Below are 21,568 nucleotides of genomic sequence, written 5' to 3'. Positions count from 1 at the left end.
GCTATTGATACGACTCATGTTGTTGTTGTTGCTGTTGCTCGACATTGCTGCCGTTGTAGAAAATAAAGTTGACGGTTGTGTGAGCTTCTTAAACTTTTTACTAATATGTGACTGTTGCTGTTGTTGCTGCTGCTGCGATTGTTGTTGTTGTTGTTGTTGTTGCTGTTGTGTGCTTATAATCATTTGGTTTTGAATAATTATTTTCTCTCTACGTGCCTCGGCGTGCACTGTATTCGAATTGGACTCAGTTTGAAAGCTGCGTTGCTTTACCGCATTGGCTATTGCTGTTTTTGTTTCCTCCATTGTTTCCTGTTCCTGTTGTCAATACTGCAAGCAAATACACACAACAATAAGTAAATAAATATAAATAAATTTCTAAACAATTTTCCCCGTCAATCAACTCACCTCTAGATGGCTCTTGGCATGCAATGTCCACTCGTCCCGACTAGAGAACATGCGTCCGCATAGCTCACAAGTCCATGACAACTGTTGCTGATGGTGATGCGGTATAATGATGCCCGGTATAGCTGTGGTTTGTGTACTATGCTGACCACTGGTCGTTTGCACTATAATATTTTGTGTTGCCACTTGTACGGCCTGTTGTTGCAGTTGCAATTCCAGATTTTGTTTATTGTCCTCGGGCTCAGGCTCTTTCTTCTTCACCATATTATTTAGCCGCTTGCCCAATGGCGCTATATTCGTGGGCGTCACATGTTTAAATTTATTCATATGAATCACAAGTTTATCGCGTCTAGCGAATGCTTTATTGCACACCTGCAAGTAAGAAGATTTATGAATTTTTTTATTAGAAATGCTCCAAAGTTTTTTTTGCAAAGAATTTTTTTATATACTTCACAAATATAAGGTTTCTCGCCCGTATGGATGCGCATATGTATTGTCAGCTTGTCCTTTCTGGCGAGTCCTTTGCCGCACACAGTACATTCGAAAGCCTTATTGTTTGGATCTGCAATTAGAATGATAATTAAGTGTTAAAATGAGAATTCAAAAAGAAAAGAATATTTAGTAATATTAAATAAAAATAAATATCGCATGCACTTCTGTTAGGTGTTTGGCCGAGTTCCTCCTGTTATTTGTGGTTTGCGCATTGATGTTTTTCCACATATGGAGAGCCCTGCAATTTTAAGGCGACTCCGAACGGCAGATGGTTTTTTATGAGGAGTTTTTGCATGGGTGAAATGCACTCCGAGTCTTATCATTGCCTGCCGAGGAGTGACCGCTATTAGAAAAAAAAAACATTTTCTATCATTTTGCTGTTTCATGCATGGTGATTCGAACCTACGCACTCCCGAATGGTAGTCACGCACAAACGCATTCAGCTACGACGGCGCGAATATTTACCCAAAAAAATAGTATTAAAATAAGGGTTCCATTCATAACATAATGCTGGCACGTATTAACCACCGAAAACCGGAAACAAAACTATGCTCTAATATTTGCTCCGAAGATCCAATAGACATGTGAAAGATATGGTTCTGTCCAAACGCCTCAGTGCATTTGGCTAAATGGGATAAGTTTGAGAGGCTAAACATCTACATTTTTTATTTCCTTTTCCTTAAATTATTTACTTTCGAGTAACTTCTATATGCTTTAAATATGAGCCAAATAAATTCATACACATGAACCTTAGTGCCATCTAGTGGGTTCGTAAACATATTTCTTGCGTGAAAGCATTCTTCTATAAATATGAAACCGATCGGACCCCAAATACGATTTCATAATATGTCCGCTCCAACTCGACCTTCTTCTTCTTTATTAGCGCTATAACCGCTTAAACCATTTTGGTCAAGTTTAACAAAGCGCGCCAGTCGTTTTTCCTTGTGCAAATCGACGTCAGCCGCCTCATTAGCCAAGCTTTTACGCTATACAATAGAACGAGAATGAAGAGAGAGTTATAAAATATTAGTTTGGTTCGTTAATAGAGGACTTTACAACTCTATTACATCCTTAGACCAAAGCAGCGGACTTTAGGATCGTGAAGGCATGCAAATTGCTTAGGGAACACGAGAGAGAGGGAGATAGTAAAATTTTTTCCGATAGTAAAATCGCGATCAAAGCTCTGACGATGCCATGCTGCAGATCCAAACTAGTAAACTCCTATAAGGAGGAGATCAAATCCCTTGGATGTGCAGGTAACATTTCTCTGATTTGGGTTGCAGGACACTTGAACAAAAAGGAAAATGAAATTGTTGATGAGCTTGCCATGCAGGATTCGACTGGCCTCAGAGATGTCCTTCGGCATCCATCTGACTGTTGTTAAAGGGGAATTGCAAAACTTATTCTCAGGAAACCGCAGAAAAGATGAAGCTCCATTCCTGCATGTGCTATTTCGAAAATCCTGTGGCCCCAGTACAATAGACTCAGAAAGTCCGTCATTAAATTTCCAAGCTCGTAGCTGGGTTAACCGGTCATTGGCTGATCGACAGAAAAGATAAGTTTACCATTTAGCCCCCGTTTCAGAAGCTGTGGAGACCTTTCCGAGAAGCAGCTTTAATACTACTTGGGGAGTGCCAGAGTGGTACTTAAAGCATTTGCTCTACCTCACCTACCTACCAAAGTACCACTTATTGGTTGGAGAGATTCTCGATTGGATATCAAAACTGACATAATTATCAGCTGTCGCTGTAACCGAATGGGTTAGTGCGTGATTACCTTTCGGTGTGCACAGATTCGAATATTCTGAAAGACGAAATGATGAATATTTAATTGAATTTTTTCTAATAGCGGTCGCCTTTCGGCAGTCAACAGCGAAACCTTCTGTCTGAGCCTAACTTCCTCAAAAAAGTTTAGTATTTATCCTATTTTATTAAGCTTAGCAAATGCAGATCGAATGGTGCGGTTGTTTGATTAGCCAATGATAAATTGCCCGTAATTTTTTCTTTAAAAACTAATCGTATAAAACGGATGGTCTGAAACTTTTACAAACCAGATCTTTCGAGATCAACTCCAATGCAGATAGATTCAACAAGGGGGTGAAATGACCAAACAAAACATATTCGCCCTCACTCACGTTCCAATGCACTAAATTCAGCATTAAAAACGATTGGATTCCATTTACATTAAAAACAAAACTATAAATATCTTGATAATTGTCTAAAAAATGAGACACAATCTTGGAAAACAACTCGTTTTTTCCTTATATCTATATTTCTAGTAGACAAGCTAATGAAAGATAGAAAGAAAGTGCAGCTTGCCGCCACACGAAGTGTGTGCAGACTGTAAATAATCGGCATATTTACTATCATATCAAGAATAAATATTTTAAGATTACCTGTTATAATTGGACGGAACAGACCTTTTGGTCAGCGCACTAATAAAATGGGCGGGCCTCCAGTAGATTACTCAATGCCTCAGGTGTAAAATCGACATATGTATGTATACAGTATTCAGTGTTGACGAGCATAAATAGTAGATACTCAGCTATTTCTCAAAGTAAAGCCTAAAGAGGATCTTCTGGATCTAAATATTCTTTAAGACAACAGTGAATCATTTCAATAGACGATGTCAGCGGTTCCAGAAGAAAGCTAATCAAAAAGGCGCTTCAATCATTGAATTGGTTCTGGGCTAGATAGTCACTCGACGCTAATACCAACCACTTAGGTTGTTAATTTACCGCCCAATCCAAACCCCTCTGTAGAGTGCAGAAACGCACTATATTTAGGTCCTTGGAATGCATTTGTAGTGCAGAGCTTAACTGATAAAATATAGTGTACACTTCTCAGTTGTTCCGACGCTTGAAGTTCTGATTCTTACCTAACCTAACCTAAGGTTGACTTGCAATCACACATACACCGGCTCGGTCCGTAGCGATACCAGGTGGAGTTCATTAGTTATAGTTTCAAAATAGTCCACCCACATAGTGCTTGTTTCTATTGCGAATTTAAGGAGACATTTCCAATCCACTGCTGAGATGTATTCCATTCCATCAAACTGTGGTGAGCTCAAATATTTTAAGCGTGGGAGGAGATGCTCTACAGATTCGTCTACTATCTCGTTCCATCATATTAAATGCCTTATGACCGGGAACCCAACAGAAATGTAGCTTAAAATTCGCTGCCAACCTTTCTACTGAATACCTGCTCTGAAGAACGATCTTGGACGTTATACTAAACGATGTAATTGCTTTAATTGCTTCCTGGCTATCTGCATATGTAAAAGTGAAACAAGCCAGGTTTGCTGTCTTTCCAACTACGGAAATCTCAGCCTGGAATACACTGAAGTAATCTGGACGTTCATACGACTTCCTTTTGTCTAAATCTGGATAGTATATCTCAGCGCCTACTGTACTAATCATTTTAGATTCGTCCATTAAAAGTTAACTGTATTGCGTGTGGAGCTAAAGCCCTTATACCATCTTTCTTTTTCTATAGTGATCTTGAACATTTTTTCCCCTTTAAAAACCGGACTATTTTATTCTGGTTCATTGAGTTATGTTAGTAGGTCATGTATGAGAGCTCATTTTTGAATTTTAGTCTTCCTGCAGATTTCGCTGCAAGGTTTTTTGCAAAAAGATCTACCTTTGGTAAGGCAAGTTTAAGCTGATTCTTTAAAAGGACAAATTTTAAGTAAACAAGTTGGAAGAAACCATTTAAGTTGGTCTACTGCAATATCATTCATTAACCCTAAATATGGAAGCTCAACCTCTTTGGTTTGAAGTGTAGACAGACTCTCCGTAGTTAACAGAGAAAATTAAAATAAATATTTGAAAAAAGTAACAAACTCATTTCGACCCTACTCACTTTTAGATGGATTCGTTTTGCGCACACCCGACGAGGCTTGTTGCACCTGTTGCAGTGCCTTGAGTCGGCTGGCCGGATGCATGGACCCACCCTCGACGTAGGGTTCGGTGAATGGTATAAGATTCGGTTTAGGTATATTGTAGGTAACATTATCCGGTGACCAACTACCTAAACTTTGTAGCACACGTACACCACCCTCGAAACCCATCCCCACATCATCGGGTACAGTGAAAGTGCTCTCCGCACCACCCGAACTGGAGGAACTTATTTGTGGGACCTTAATCGTACTGGCATAATGTGCTTGCTGTTGCTGCTGTTGTTGTTGTTGCTGTTGCTGTTGCTGCAATTGCTGCTGTGTCGAATTGTTGTTGTTATTATTATTATTATTGGTTGTGGGGGAATTCTGTTGCTGTTGTTGTTGTTGTGCAGAATTCGTGGACGTTTGCTGCTGCTGTTGTTGCTGTTGCTGTTGCTTAAATTGTATTGCTGCTTGCGCCATTTGTTGCTGTACCGCCATGTGCGCCTCAAGGTATGCATTCTTTTGGGCAACCGTCATTTTATCCATATTAACGGTACCGTCCTGAAAGTAAAGTAGGCAAGTTGATGAAAAGTGAATAGGGCAAAGCGGAGAAAATGGAAGAAAAAGTTTGTCTCCTTCAGTTTAAATGCACTTAAGTGCTCCATGTATAGTTTGTATGGCATTCAAACTTTATTATTTGTTTAATATTTCACATTTTTTATTTCACCAAATGCCATTTTGTTTCACATTGCACTTTCCATGAATTCCATGCGTTTCACTAAGAATCAAGTTCACACTCTCGCATTACAACGCGCGTACTTCCTCGCACGCTCTTTCACTCATTATCTCTCTCCCTTTCTCTCTCTCACACACACACTTTCTCGCTCTTACACTTGCACTCACTTTCCGTTTCGTTGTCAATTATTCAAGTAAGAGGTGGTCATTTTACCCTTGGAATGTTTGAGGAAGTGAAACATATTTTGGGGCGCAATTTACGTTATTCAAATGTTTTTGTTGCTTTAATTGTTCAAAGCGGGCACTAATCATTTTTTCCTTGGCTACTTCATTATTGCATGTATTTTGTGTATTGAAATGAGCTTTTCCTGAAGCATTTCAACTTTTTAAGTTCGTCAAATAACTACTCACTACGGAAATGCTGACAAAAGTAATTGTGTATGTGTACATGACAAAGTCAATATGTGTGTGTGCTTGGGAGTGAAGTTTGTTGTTAGTATTTGGTACATATGCCGGTTGAGCTGGTCTTTGCCGTCTATTATGTATAGGTATGAGGTGAAAGTGCTTTAGGACGATTTTATGCAAAAGCGAGCATTGCTCTCCGAACAATGAAATAACCTTATAAGGTCCAGCTAAGGACAAAATGGCATACATACATACATATTTAAACATATATACAATATATGAAAGCGTATGGCTGAAAGTGAGTATGTAAAAATTTCGATGTACTTGAAGCTGAAAGTATATGAGTATGAGTATATGTATGTGTGCAGATATAAAAGAGATTATTAATAAAAAAAGTTAAAAAAATTTACAGACTTATTTAATACACAAAACTAATTTAACTAATTTGTATACAAAAAAAAATTTTTTTTAAATTCTGGTATACAAAAAGAAGTTAAAAATTTAAATAAATTGTCTTTTGGATTAAAAAAAATAAAATAATAAAGTAGTATGTTTAACTTGAGTGCTCAAAAAAATTGAAAATCAATTTGAATGTGAAGGGCCTCCACTTGGCTATATAAACTTTTTAAATATTTTCTCAACTAATTTATTTCGACAAAATTTATCCCAGTTACTAATTCAGATTATTACCCTTGTCACGTCTACTTCGCCACCCTGTAAAAGTTTTAAATACGTAAAAAATTTCATTCGCTTCCAAAACAAACTTTGCCACTTTGCTCTTCACTTCTTATAAAAATTTAAAAATTTTGTACCAACTACTTTAGTTTAACTAGTTTTAGTTTAACTAGTTCATTTAGATTAACTAAATTTTTAAACTTTAATCTAAATTTTTCACTTCTTTGGATGAGCATTAGTCTTTTTTCATTTAAATGGCTCTTCGTATTTGCTTTTTTTGTTTTATTTTTTGGCAGCTTTCCTTTCTTTCAGCTGAAGCGCCGCCATTTGTAGGTATACTATTGGGGAGCTAACCGGCAAGCACTTCCGTGGCGGCGATATGGCGTTGCTACAGCTAGCTGCTTCCTGATTTCAGCGCTCTACCCACAACACCCACATACACACGCACATACACTTATACAGATTTTGACAATTGTGAAAGCCTCTTTTCCTCAAATTAAAAAAGTTTTAAATGCGCTGGTTTTTGTTTGAATTTTTTAGCATTATTGTATTAAGTAGCTGAACATATTTTTTTAAATACATACATATATCATACTTATATATGTGCATATATGTACCGCTTAAACACTCATACGGCAAGCCAACATTTTTTCATTTGTCGTAAAAAGTGTCTCCGTCACAAGAAAAAAAATTAATCGATATTCACATTTATTGTACTTCCGCAGCCTTGTAGTCTTTCATAATATGTGCATTTTCTATTTCACTATAGAAAAAACAACAGACGTGAGTTTTCTTTTTTTTAATTTAGTTGTAATTTTTACTATTTCCGTTAAATATTCTTTTTTACGATGTGTGTGTCGCAAAAAACACAAGGCGCTTTGTGGGTATGAAAGTACTTATGAAAAAATTTTCATCATCACCTTTTGTTTGTGTATGTATTGCGAAACTGATTTGCCACTCATGGTGTGCCTGCCTTCTGTTTTACTTTTTCGTGCATTTGAATTCACATTTGAGTGATTTCGGATTCAGACAGAACGATTGTTGTACTAACTGTAGTTTGTGAATCGTATCGAAGTGAATCGAAGTGTCTGCCCGCCGAAGTGGTTGCTGGTTGTTGGTTGTTGGCGCTAAGCGATTTCAACGTTGCTCCTTCGACCATCTCCTTCTGCGTGCGGCCACTACCACTCTGAGGACTCACAGCTGCCTCATTTAGCTGCCAATATCATCACACACAAACCATGCAAATTAAGCTCCAACTTTGTTCCAGGCATTCATTTATGTAAATTTGTTATTTCGTTTGAATGTTTGTGTGCGCGCGTGAGTGTGTGCGTATGCGCGCGTATTAACTATTTCTCCTCGAATTCGCCAATTTTAGAATCGAAATCGGAATTGAAATAGCAAATTTAATTGCCATTGGAAATGTTGGTAGCTTGCCGGTTGCCCTCTGCTGTCCTCAGCGTCGCGACGCTTCACCAAAGAATGGCAGGAAGAAATTTTCAGCGTTTACTAAGCTTTCAAGCGCATTCACGAGAGTACAATAAATTTTTCTTGCGCAACTCATCAACACCGGCTACCACTCGCCGCTACTCGTATCCTTGTGACGCTTCGTCTCCCTCCCACAAAAAAACCACGCTGCATGGGTGCACAAAACCCTACACAATGTCAAAGTTAGTGTTCGTGTAGAAATTTTGTGTGAGTATCCACTCATTGCTATGCCTTTCCCAACTTTTTTCCACGTATTTGTGCTCGTACTTATTGTATTTGTGTTTGCAGATGCCGGCCGGTCGTTCGTTTGATGGTGGGCGGTTTTTGGGTGGTTTTTTTCTTGCCAGTTGGCATTCCAAAAGTGTCGTGGAATGCGTGAAAATGAAACAGTACGTAAACCACTTGGCTTCGAAGATGTATTAAAGTTTCCAAAAGCTGGATGAAGGAAAAAAGAAACAAAAGCTGCCAAACCAGTGATTCTCAACCCAATCTTTCAATTTTTCAAGCAGTTCAGTAAATAAATAAGTCGGCTTTCGAAACTACGTTCCTAAAATCGCTCGCTAGAGAGACTATTGCCTATTTGCCTACTCAGGAGCGATGACGGTGTTGATGATTTCTTAGTATGCGAAGTAGTTGGGATAACTGACGAATGGATAACTTTAATAAGTAGGTATAGCCACGGCTTCTTTGGTGGCGAAAATTATGCGACTGCTTCGCTTGTTAATAGAAGACCATTGAAAAATATAGCAGTAAAGTAATTTTCCTATATATCTGTAACCAGAGCTGTTGGCTTAATAAGATGAGAAGTCATACCAAATAAAGCCGCGATTGATATTAAATTCCTCATACAGTCAATTTTCAAATCGCTTAGTCCAAAATAATCTCAAGCATAATGTTAGCCGATTACACTTCGCTTCCGAGTTATGCCAAGTGGCTAACAACTAAGCCGTGGTAGATTTGCCAAGCCTGAAGTTATACTAATGAAATCGGAGACGGAACAGAGAATTTATCTTACCAACAAGAGAGATTGCCTATGTAGGCAATTGAGTAGTAAAAACCTCTCTCGACGAACAAATCTAACACTTTATAAGGTTCTCATCAAATCTGTCCTATCTAGTGACGCAGAAGCTTAGACAGAGCCAATATCCGATGAGGCTTCCCTTGGAATGTTTGAGAAAAAAATTCTGCGACAGATTTTTGCACCTTTGCACGTTGGTGACCAACGAACTACATACATATTTAAACTTTTCGACGGCATAGACAAAGCGCATTAAATAAAGATCAAGCGGCTACGTTGGCTGAGTCATGTCGTCCGGATGGATACAAACGCTCCCGCGTATTCGATGCGGTTCTAGCTGGTGGTAGCAGAGGAAGAGGAAGGCCTCCTCTGCTTTGGAAAGATCAGATGGAGAAGGACTTTGCTTCACTTGGTGTGTCCAACTGGTGCCGGTTAACACTAGCAAGAAACGACTGATGCGTTTTGGTAAACTCCGCTAAAATCACTAACACGCCCAATTATTCTGTTCAATCTTTCATTCTAGACAATATTCACGATATTTAAAAAAACTGAGGGTAACTTAGATTAGTTTGGGCGTTCCAGTGAGGAACACTTTGGCTTCTAGCGCTTTGTGCATTATCAATTAGTACTCAAAATGAATTTCTAACATCCAAAGTCCTGGCTGTCTTAAATTTCCTAAGGAAAAGTCCATCGAGCATCGCTTTTGAAATCAGCGATATTTGTTCTAGGGGTTTGATAGCCGCCTAACTTCTAACAAAAATGTGAATCAAATGACTCGTTTTTTGAAACAGGCACCAGTTCTGTGCGAATGTTTCTACAATTACCAGACAGTAGAAATTATGATGAAGAGCTGTCAGCTGCAAATAGACTCTGTCCCAAACACTACCATCAAATTTAGACCAAACTTTTTTCAATTTGTGAATCCACTCTTTCTAATCGCGACACATTTCTACTAGCCTCTAGAGGAGAGCAGAGGAATTTTGTATTTGCATGAAAGGTTTGAGGATAGTAGTCCTTTTTCTTTGGATATCAGGGTGTGTTCCTTTTCTAATGCATTCCGAGGGGTTCAATTTTCTATGACACTGCTGCAAAGATTAGGTTGAATTTGAGCAATGTCCTGAGTTATGTTTGCTTTAAGGGCATTGATTAAACACGCCTTATTAGCATAAACTTAGTACTTCTGAAACTCTCACAATAAAAATACTTGCAGAGTCAAATTGTATGTATGGTCTCGGTGGCCAAGTCACGCCACCTCTGCGAAACATAATCATACCCTCAAATCATTCATGCAGATGCCTAAAGAAGTCACCGACGCGAGAACTTTCAAACTTCAATTGTAAAACTATCTTTCCGTGCAAATATCGGTGATAATTTAAAATTTAAAGAATTCGCACATTTCTTTTGACGTTGTCATTTAATACTATGAGAAAATTGTAAGGAAAAAATTATAAAAAAATCGGCGAGATTTTCAGCAACTTCACTGGAAATGCAACACCACAAACTTTCATTTTATTTTACTAAAATGTATTAGGCTATGAAACTACATACCAAAAATCGTTCAAGAAAATCGAATTAAAACCATGGAATCGGAATCAAAAGTATGTAGAATTTTACAAATTATTATATAAAATCCGAAAACTGGATTTGTGCGATTTTAATCATGCAACGAGCTGTATTTTAACAGAAAAATAATGGGCATGCAAAACATAGAAAGAAAAATAGTCAAAATTTAGCCAAAATATTGACGTGCCACCACTTTGACGCGGAGTGTAAATATGCGGAGGAAACTCATATTCCGTTGCTCTCGATTATTCAGAAATCTCACTTTTTTGAAAATAACCTCGAATTTTTTTTGTCTAATTTTTGCACTACGCTTCAGAAAAACTACAACTGAAGAAAATAAGGTATTACATTAATTTACATATTATTCAGCTTATGTTAAACACGTTCTGTTGCCGAGAGATAAGATGTAGGCGGAGACAGTTAAAGCTCCCAATAAGCATTTTCGGCAAATAATAAAATATGTAAAAATAAAATTTTGATAAAATTATTTTATCAAATACCAGAAAATGTGTTTATGATTTGTTTTTCCCCCAAACACAAAAAATATTTTTTTGCGTTTTGTTGTGATAAGAAATATAATCCAACAACAATATTTTAAGATATGGATATTAGTCTGAGTCAATAAAAAAGTTTGTACTGATTCACCTGTTTTCAGAGTTAAATTCGAAAAATTATTAATTAAAAAATTGTCTACTCTACCCACATCCTAAAATAACCAAAATAGTGATTTAGTAAAATTTTTATTTTACACCTAATCTCGTTATATTGTTTAGTTATTGCAAATTTCTGTTGTAGGGGTGCCGACCCGCCCTATTGTATGATTCAAGAGTATAATGTACGAGTGCGCTATTCACCTGAAAATTAATTGTTGCCGTCACTGCTCTCATCGAGTCCGCGTAATTCTGCAGAACATTTTCAATCTGCAAAGACGATTGTCGCCAATCAAACAGTTGCTCCACTTTGTGCACGCACTGCTCACAGATATTCTTTGGAAGGTAGTCGTCCTTGGATATCTGAAAATGCATAACACAAACGCATTTGAGAAATGTAAACAAAATTTAATTAATTGGATTTTAAAAACAAAAATTATGAGAAAAAAAAACAGAGATGTTGGGCAAATAGAGTTACATAGGCCAGGCGCATATTTTAAGTTACTGTTGATGTTATATTCATAGTCACAATCATAGTCATGACCATATTGTTGTACAGGAGCTTAAATTTATACTTTTTAATCAGAGTACTTAGAAAAATTTAGAGCATTGGTTGGAGAAAATGCTCAAAACCGCCGGAAAAAAACAAAGTCGTAAACCAATGCGATCATACCCTTCATTCATACTAAAATTCAATGGGCTGTAAAACTGCATACCTGAAGTTTTTTTCAAAATTCTAATTAAAAAAGTATAGTTTTCATGGCAGTTTGTTGAATTTTTCTAAAATGTGCACAAAGTTTGAAACTTAGATTTATATGGTTTTTGTAAGACAATGAACTATAACTTTAAAGAAAAATCTTCAAAACCTATCAATAAATCCCAGTGATATATAAGTACTTATTTAACGTAGTGTACATATAATCATATTCACAGTCATAGTCACAGTCATAGTCAAATTCATAGTCAAAGTCAAAGTCAAATTCATAGTCAAAGACATAGTCAAATTCATAGTCAAAGTCATAGTTCAATTCATAGTCACAGTCACAGTCACAGTCATAGTCGAATTCTTAGTCAAAGACATAGTCAAATTTATAGTCAAAGCCATAGTCAAATTCATAGCCAAAGTCATAGTCAAAGTCATAGTTCAATTCATAGTCACAGCCATAGTCAATTTCATAGTTACAGCCATAGTCAATTTCATAGTCAAAGTCATAACCAAATTCATAGTCACAGTCATAGTCAAATTCATAGACATGTCATATGAATACAGTTTAGCCTGACCACTTCTTTTTTGAGCATAAAGAAATACTTTTTTTTATTGAAATTGTAGGCACAGGAAGAAAAACAAATATAATTTCGTAACCAATATTTCAAAACGAGAAAAGAAATATTCTACTTAAAAAAAATCTTATTATAAAGTTTTATGAAAGCTGAATCGAGTTTTCTTTATCAAAAGTAGCTGCTGGCGAGGCACCCTCATGATATTGTACCTCTGTAGCAATGAAATTTTCTTCAACAAATTATGTTATGATAACTTCAGCGTTTAGAGTTTCAAGCAATTATTTCGGTTGTTCAGATACTTCTAATTGCCAAAACGACTCGTTCGACTGGCGCAAATGTCTCTTATAGAGCAAAAGCATATTCAACGAAACACTAAATTCTGTGAAGCGTGCACCATTTTTAAAAAAATATTTAAATCACTGAACCTCCTTTCAGTTCATCAGATAGCTAGCCATCTCTGCTCCATTCGAAATGTATTTATTCTTTGGAGATCCAAAAAATCCTTCTAACGGTGTTAGGATTTGCTCAATAAAGAAGTTTCCCCCAAATTAGCATGCTAGCTTTAGTTGCAAAGCATAACAGCGGTACCAGGACTATTTCCCAAAAATTTCAAAGAATCTCACAACTTTCTTTAGGCTTATATCTGACATTGAGTTATCTAAATTTTCTTCTTGGGTACTACCTTGGCTTGGGATAAGTAAAACAAAATTGCCGCAATAGAAAAAGATGGCGTATTCCTAAGAACGTGGTGATTTAAGTCATAAATAAATAACTAAGTCATTTCTGATCAATTTTGTTATATGTTATGATGTCCAATTCGAGATATTCGATTTTTAAGCGCGATATAGCTTTCAGTGTCAAAATAAAATGTCGATATCCACTCTTTTATAAGTAATGGGAAAGCCATTTTTAGTAGGTCTGAGACTTTGGTCCCATTTCGCTCATTTAGAAAGCCAAACTTCCACCGCCTATTTAATATTTGCACTAAATAGGGATATGATTTCTGTGAATTTTGCTAATTTTGGGAGTTCGGACAGAGATACAGACAGGCAGACGAAGATCGAGGGCTTTGTGTACTCTGTGGGCAAAAAGTAAGGTGAATTTAATGGTCAAACTTCGCGGGATTAAAATTTCGCTCTAGTTATTTTTTTCATGAGTTGGCAGAACTGTTAATAACATCTGAGCCAACTTTCATGTGAATTTCATTATCAGTAATATATTTACGCTAGTGTTTACCAAACGACCAAGAGTGCATTTTTCGATTTTTACAATGTCTGATTTGATTGAGCAGAGAAGTGCCATCAAATTTTGTTTGCGGAATGAAATTTCGGCTGCGGAAACGTTTAGCATGTTGCAGAAGGCATTTGGTGATTCGACCATGTCGCAGAAAAATGTTTATAAGTGGTACAAATACTTCAAAGAGGGTCGAGAACGTGTTGATGACTTGGAGCGCTCTGGACGACCATCGACGTCAACAGATGACCAAAACGTCAATAAAGTGAAGGAGTTAGTGCTCAAAAATCGTCGGTTGACTGTTAAAGACCTTACTGATATATTCCGATCATATCAGAAGGATCTGTGAAAACCATTTTGAAAGACCATTTGGGTCTACGAAAAGTCAAATCTCGTTTGGTACCGTAAACTCTCAATTTCTTGGAAAAAAGTCGTCGCGTTGATGTGTGTGAAACAATGCTTTCAGACTATCAGGACAAGCTCAAATGCATCCTTACGGGAGATGAGACTTGGATTTATGCTTACGTCCCTGAAACAACCGACCAATGAAACGAATATCGTGCTAAAGGCGAGGCCAGACCGAAAAGAGCAGGTCAGAGTCGTTCAAAAATAAAGGTCATGATGACAGTTTTTTTCGATTTTCGTGGTGTGGTGCACTATGAATTCTTTCCACCTGGCCAAACTGTTGACAAGGAATATGATTTGAGCGTTATGCGTCGTTTACGTGAAGCAATTCGTCTAAAAAGACCAGAATTATGGGCCAACAACTCTTGGTTTTTGCATCACGATAATGCACCGTCTCACACTGCACTCGTTCTGCGTGACCATTTCGCCAAAAATTCCACGCATATCGTTCCGCAACCACCGTATTCGCCTGATTTGGCTCCGTGTGACTTCGGGCTATTCCCAAAACTCAAGAGACCACTCCGGGAAACGCGTTTCGAGTCGATTGAGGAGATAAAAGCTGAATCGAAGAAGGAGCTGATGGCTATACCGGAAATGGACTATTTGGCATGTTTCGGGGATTGGAAAAATCGTTGGCATAAGTGTATTTCAACGAGAAGGGATTATTTTGAAGGGGATGAAATTGATTTACAAGAATAAATAAAGATTTTTCATTTTACAACCAAATTCACCTTAATTTTTGCCCACAGTATATATGTATGTATGTATGTTTCTATGCAAATCTACAGCAACCATTTCATAGACGAACTTCTCAAAAATCTTTATGTATTTAAACGTTGGGCATAAAAAGTAAATATCTTAACTCACAAAACTAATAAAACATTAAAAAGAATGCATTTGCCTCCCACCCTCCTCACCCCCACAAACCAACAATCGGCAGCTTTTGATGTTGTTGCTGCCAACACTGGCTGGTGGAATGTCGTTGGTCGCTATATTGAGAAAACGGAAAAACTTGCAGGCACTATAAAATACATAAAAAGATACCTTTGCTTGTGTGTGTGTATACATACATACATATAATATATGAGTTTTTGTTGACACTTACATTTGTTGACATTAGCGTGCGCAGTTTGTAGACCAAATTCCTCTGCTCCGCTTCCTTTTCGAATAGATGAATTTTGGCGGGACCATTTCGTATTGAGCAGAGGCGACAAAGTTCAGCGAATGTGGTGAAGTTCAAATCGCCGTTATATACTTGTTGTGTTTGTTGTTGCTGTTGCTGCTGCTGCTGCTGTTGCTGTGTGTTATGTTGTGGAAGCTGATGCTGATGTTGGTGCTGGTGTTGCGCGTGGTGTTGCTGTGCTGATTGTGATTGTTGTTGCTGTTGTTGTTGTTGCTGCGACTGTTGTGTATTATTGGCGTTCAACATAACTAGACTTGTTTTGCTACTACTTATACTTTGGTTTGTTTTTCTTCTATTTTCTTTTACTGTCGTAAAACAGGCATCCAAGTGCCTAAGATATTATCGCATTACTTTTCGTAATTTTTGGATTGATATCTAAAAATGGAGGAAATACAATAGTTAAAATTGATAAATCATTAGTGTATGGCAAAGGATTTGAATTCAATCTCAATAATTAAAGGAAAATCTTTCAGAAATTTTAAGGGATAGGAGGTGTTAGGGGTATCGTCTCTAGCTCCCTGAGCGAACTTTGTAATAGTTCCGATAGAGGGGACGAATGCTGCACTCCAGGAGCTCCAGATAATTTATGAAAGCACAAACTAGGTCGGTCTGGGCGCAAATGCCCTCAAACTTAAAGTTTATGCACTGCACACTATGACGAGAACTTCAGTGCATTCTTTCTTTTTCCCGAAGAAAAGCATTAAATTGTGCACAATCACGATCAACTTTTATCAATCTGAAGCATTAAACAGAGATTTTCTAATATGAGGACCTTTAAAAACTCAAGTTTAACTCACTAGAAAAGTAAAATTAGAATAAGCCGTAGGAAACGACTCAAGAAAAACGAAGCCTCTGGAGCCGACGGACTTTCTGCTGAGCTACTCAACGCTGGAGGTGAAAAGCTGACAAATCTTATGCATCAGATCTTTTACAGGATATGGTCGGATCAGACCATGTCCATCGACTGGAATCTGAGTATGCTTTGTCTAAAATATTAGACGGGTGATCCAGCACTCTCAGCAAACTATCTTGGGATAAGCCTGCCAAACATCGCATATAAGGTTCTGTCGAGCGTATTGTGAAAGAATGAAGCCCATCGTCTAGAGCCTATTTGACCTTATCAGTGCAGCTTTAAACTTGGTAAGTCCACCATAGATAGGCCAGATCTTCACAATACGCCAAATCCTGGAGAAGACCTACGCAAAAAACACACACCCACTCTTCAATGGTTTTAAAGCCGCCTTTGGTAGCACAGATATAAATTACCTTTATGCTGCTATTTCTGGGTTTGGTATCCCCGCAAAACTATCAGGGATGTGTAAGATGACGTTGAGCGCAACCGCATGCTCCATCAGAATCGGAAGTAGTCTCTCCAAGCCGTTCGATACCAAACAAGGTTTTAAACAAGATGATTCGATATCCTGTGACATTTTCAACTTCTTACTAGCAAAAATCTTTCACACTGCCGAGCTAACCCAAACTGGCATATGCTAATGGCATCGGCATCATCGGCGCAACCAACCGACATACGCCAGTTTAAACAAAAAGGGGAGCAATGTGGGTCTTGCGGCGAATGAGGAAGAAACAGAGGAGAAACAGAAGGAACATTCGCGTCTTGGACAATACATATATCAGTGTTGACAACCAACAATTCGAACTTGTGAAGGACTTTGTCAACCTTGGGACCAGCATCAATAACAAAAATGACGTCAGCCTCGAGATGAAGAGGAGATTAACTCTTGCGAAGAGGTGTTGCTTTGGGTGCAGTAGGCAATTGAGAAATAGAGCTCTCTCTCGGAGAACCAATGTAATATTCTATGAAATGCTCATCATTCCCGTCCTGCTATATGGTGCAGAAGCATGGACGGAGTAAACAGTAGATGCGAAAGCTTTGGGAGCGTTCAAGAGAAAAATCTTTCGTAAGGCCTTTGGGCCCCTCCGCGTTTGTAAGAAGTATCGTGTACGTCGGAACAGCGAGCTGTATGAGCCATATAGGCTATTGTGCTAAATTTCCTAAAGTATGGCTCAAATCGTCCGATCCAAGATTTGCTTACGGATTTTTCCGTCGGATGGTTCAGTCGTGGATATCCCTGTACTCTATACGTTACTAGGTATGGTTTTAGGTTCTTACATTATATAAGTATCTATATTTTTCGGTATTGAGATCAACCTCAAAAGTTCAAGCGAGTTGTATCACAGGATGTATGCTGTAGCTTATCATTGCACCTCTCATATGATTTATGAAATTATAAATTGAAAGCAGACACTGCCTGTGGACTAAAACCAAGAATTCAATATAGGAAGATTCTTCCCAAGAGTCTCATGAGCCGCAAAGATTGAATAAGTTTGAGAAACAGTAGTTTACCGCTCCCCATTGGTACTCTTCCCCGAGTTGCAAATCTGAAATAAAAAAAGGAGCAGAAATGTTATATCCCGAGCTCTCCTCTCTATCCTCGGTTCCCTATTATCCTTATGCTAATTTGCCAGCTTAAGAGTTCGCCTACAAATAAAGTCATAAACCTTAATTACCCGAAATACTTAACCTCGGAATCGAAATGAGTTATGCTCATTATTCCGATTCCTATAACAATTTTTATATTGCAAAGGATGTACTCTAACTCCGTAAAAGCGGCAGACACTTGGATCTATTAGTCCTAGCTTCCTGAAATGTGAACAAAGGCTACAATACCCCATATAGAAACCAGTGAGAGTTCGTAGGTTTCAGTTGTAGGAGCCTATTTGAAGCTCTCCTAGGATAAACTGTTTTGCCTGCCTCTGTCCTAGACTTTCCATCCCGAGTCGTATGAATCCTGGACCTTCCCAGTCTTTTGTAGCATCCCTTACGAGGTTTTTCGTAAGATATCTTGTGAATGGAATTTTAATATTGCGCCTAATTTCGCTACACAGACCACCGGTTAGCGAGGAGAAGAAATGAGTGGAACACCTCTTTAACTCAAGAACAACTGCGATTTTTCGTTACCGTCATAGGCTTCATGTCTTGAAACCCCATCCCAGAAACACCTATTCGGCTACAGACCTTCCCTCCATCCTTCTACCATTAAAGAACCATGACGAACGGCAGATGTTTTTTTAAGAAGAGCTTTACAAGAGCAGAAATACACGTGGAAGTTTGCCATTGTCTGACCGCTATAAGAAAAAACTTTTTCTATCAATTGGTGTTTGGTGCCCGGGGCTTCAAGCATGTGCTCTACAGAACGGTGATCACGCATAAACCCATTTTGCTACGGCGTCCGCCCTGGCGCATTTTGTTTTGACGCCTTTTCCATGACTCGCAATTATTACTGCCATAACCCCGTCATTTGCCGTCACTTCACTATTCCACTCGATCTTTATTCGATTATTTAAGCTTCTTAAAACTTCGTCAATGGCTCTTTTTATTATTTCAATATTTCGGTTGTCCTCCCTCGGAGCTTTGTCGTTCTTCATGTGGTTTATTGCATCCCCAACATCCTAACATGACAGAGAGTCCCCTCTATTAATATTTTGATTGTTCAATGTTATTTCATAGCGCTCTCTGAGGCTTTTAATGCCAACATTTAATGGCTCGTTAAAATACTCCACCAATCTTGACAATATTTCCTCACTTTTTACACGTGTCACTCCAGACGTGTTATTTCGCCCTTTTCTTAGTTTTAAATAAAAACCTCTAGCTTTCCTATTATCAAAGACACATCTTTGTGAGTAGCTCTTTTTACCATATGACTTTTATGTCCTTACTGATTTATTTGTCGAGTTGTCTCTTTTTTTAAGAGCTTGAAAACTTAAAATGATAGCCCAAAACAGAAATATTGTTGGAACACATTTGTTTATTATAATATAGTAGATAAATTCATGGCATTTACTTTTTGAATATGTTATTCTGTTTATGTCTGCATCGGCTGAGAGTTACTTGGTCAATTCAGTATGTCCAATTTTGGACGTATGGCGTCAACGATGGCTTGAATATTGCAATTGATCGATTGTTAAACGCGCTGTATGGCAAGTTGCGCTGTCTTGTTGGAACCACATTTCGTGGATGTTTAGCTGATTAATTCTTGGAAACAGAAATTCAGTCAGCATTTCAGAAGATATAAGAACCGGTGATGCCGCTAGTTCTCTAATAACTTCGCGTTGTTCTGGCGTTGAACGATTCATGATGGCTTGCCAAACCTTACTTATTTACTTACTTAGATGGCACTACTACCGTATGTCGGTTTTGGCTGAATATAAAACATTGCTCCATCACGTGCCTCAGTTGGTCTCTCCCACGCAGATTAGGTCTTCCTCTTCCTCGTCCTCCACCAGTGGGTTACCTCTCGAAGGACTGTTGTGCCGGATCATTTTCATTCATTCACGAGACATAGCCAAGCCGCTGTATATTAATACGCCTCACTATGTTTACATCTCGGTATAGTTCATACAGCTCGCTGTTCCATCGGACAAGGTACCCACTCTCGCCTATGCGATGATGTCCAAAGATTTTTCGGAGAATTTTTTTCCCAAACACTCCATGTGCCAAAACTTACTGAACAGAAACGTCAACACAGTTTGGTATACGGCTAAAAAAAAGTGCTCAACGCTCTTTCCAGTATTTCGAGTCAATGTTCTCAGTCTTGCGTAATTTTTTCGTTAATTGTTGCCATTCCAATTTACATATGTCACGCCGTCAGGTCAGTTACATTTAATTGTGAATTGCCCTAACTCGCAGGCTAATGTTTCTTTCAGTGTACTGCACTTGTCATTCGACAGTAAGCAAGTATTGACTATTCACAACCCGTTAATCGGCTGATTTAACTGGCGAAGTGCGGCATTCCGTTGCAAAGTGCAATGCGCTGTCAATATAATTGGCTGACAACAGCATGACGATGACATGGAGGACGGGGTGAAGAAAGGTCAAAAAAATTCATTAAACAACAGTTATATAGTACGAATTCGGCGCTTCAAGTGAACATCAACTGCAAACGAGTGTAGGCCATTGCAATGAAAGGCTCAGCATTGGGCGCGCAATAGCCGACCACCCACTAACCTTGGCGAAAAATCGATATTGCACTATCCCAATGACACAAAATTCGCTGCGTTACGAACAGAATGCCAAAGCAGCGAAAGATTAGGGGGACAAAGCACAACACATACACAAAATAGACACTTGTCGGTATACACATTGGCAAAAGTGTCACTTGCTCCTTGCAAGAAGCTGGATGCATTTTACGAGCCATAAACTGCCCATTTACCTTTTTCCACAAAAGTTTGTTTAGTTATTCCAGCCGCGCTGCAGAATGCGATGCACTGCAGAGGAATTTGTCATTTGATGACGATCACATTACAGGCGCTGCTGCTGCTGGTGCTGCTAATGAGTAATACTCGCACTAATGGAGATGGACATTGCATTGCAAAAATCGCTAATTTTTATACTTTTCCACTTTACACACACACACACACTTGTACACTCACAGATTGTGTATTTATTATGATTATTATTTGCTTATTTGATTTGAATATTTTTTTAGTATTTTTTGCTTTTTTTCTCTTTTGTTATTGCATTGATGCAATTTCACTTCTCAAACCACTTGAAAAACTCTGCACTGTGCACTTCTTCGATTTTTTCCTTTTTCGGAAAGTTCAACTTCTGCAAATGTACACTGAAAATAATTTCTTTGCATTGCTATTCTTGTTGTTGTTGCTGTTGCTGCTGTTGTTGCTGTTTCGCAAATGCACTTTGCACTCTGCAGTTAATATGCGGCAGTTAAATGTTTTGACCAATGAAATTTCCGGCCTACTGCCTTCCTGCTGCCAGCTGGCCGCCACCTCCAACTGCTGTCGCAAATGTACTAATGTCAAAATAACGTGTCCAAAAAGTTACAGTTATCGCAATTCAAGTGTGGGAGTAACTATAAAACCCTCCACAACAAAAACCTTGTTGGCATTTCCGCGTATGCGCACTGCGTCCACTGAAAGGAAAATAAGTACATATACATACATACATACATACACACATGGGTATAGGAGAAACAGAAAAGGATGACTGTCAGTTTGTTGTGATTGGTAATGGCAGATAGCGGGATTTTGGTTTTTAGTGAAATTTCGAACGCAAAGTAGTTAATAGAAGATTTATTGAAATTTGGTAAATTAGCAGTTTGTGGCCAATTTCTTGTTTTCTGC

At 38.2% G+C, this 21,568-nt stretch overlaps 1 protein-coding gene across 1 annotated transcript; it reads right to left on the bottom strand.

The window, feature by feature from the left end:
* Positions 1 to 237: 237 nt before the first annotated feature.
* LOC128855087 (transcription factor SPT20 homolog) lies at positions 238 to 21,220 on the bottom strand. Its single transcript, XM_054089699.1, has 7 exons — positions 20,641 to 21,220; positions 15,332 to 15,784; positions 11,512 to 11,670; positions 4,758 to 5,337; positions 852 to 964; positions 406 to 774; positions 238 to 327 (listed from the first exon to the last, which is right to left on the bottom strand). Exons 2-7 carry the CDS (start codon positions 15,653 to 15,655, stop codon positions 322 to 324), a joined length of 1,551 nt encoding a protein of 516 aa, XP_053945674.1. The 5' UTR covers positions 15,656 to 15,784; positions 20,641 to 21,220; the 3' UTR covers positions 238 to 321.
* Positions 21,221 to 21,568: the final 348 nt, after the last annotated feature.

The sequence above is a fragment of the Anastrepha ludens genome, chromosome 2 (assembly GCF_028408465.1).
Source record: "Anastrepha ludens isolate Willacy chromosome 2, idAnaLude1.1, whole genome shotgun sequence".
In the NCBI taxonomy this organism is placed as follows: Eukaryota; Metazoa; Arthropoda; class Insecta; order Diptera; family Tephritidae; genus Anastrepha; species Anastrepha ludens.
This window is presented reverse-complemented; position numbering and strand designations above follow the sequence as displayed.

What these genes read in the sequence shown, in the direction of transcription:
- LOC128855087 (XM_054089699.1), bottom strand. Translation starts at nt 15,655, where the DNA reads ATGTTGAACGCCAATAATACACAACAGTCGCAGCAACAACAACAACAG. An exon ending in GCACGCTAATGTCAACAAAT is followed by an intron (nt 11,671 to 15,331) that starts GTAAGTGTCAAC and finishes ATGCATTTTCAG; the next exon opens with ATATCCAAGGACGACTACCT. An exon ending in CAAAACGAATCCATCTAAAA is followed by an intron (nt 965 to 4,757) that starts GTGAGTAGGGTC and finishes TTCTAATTGCAG; the next exon opens with ATCCAAACAATAAGGCTTTC.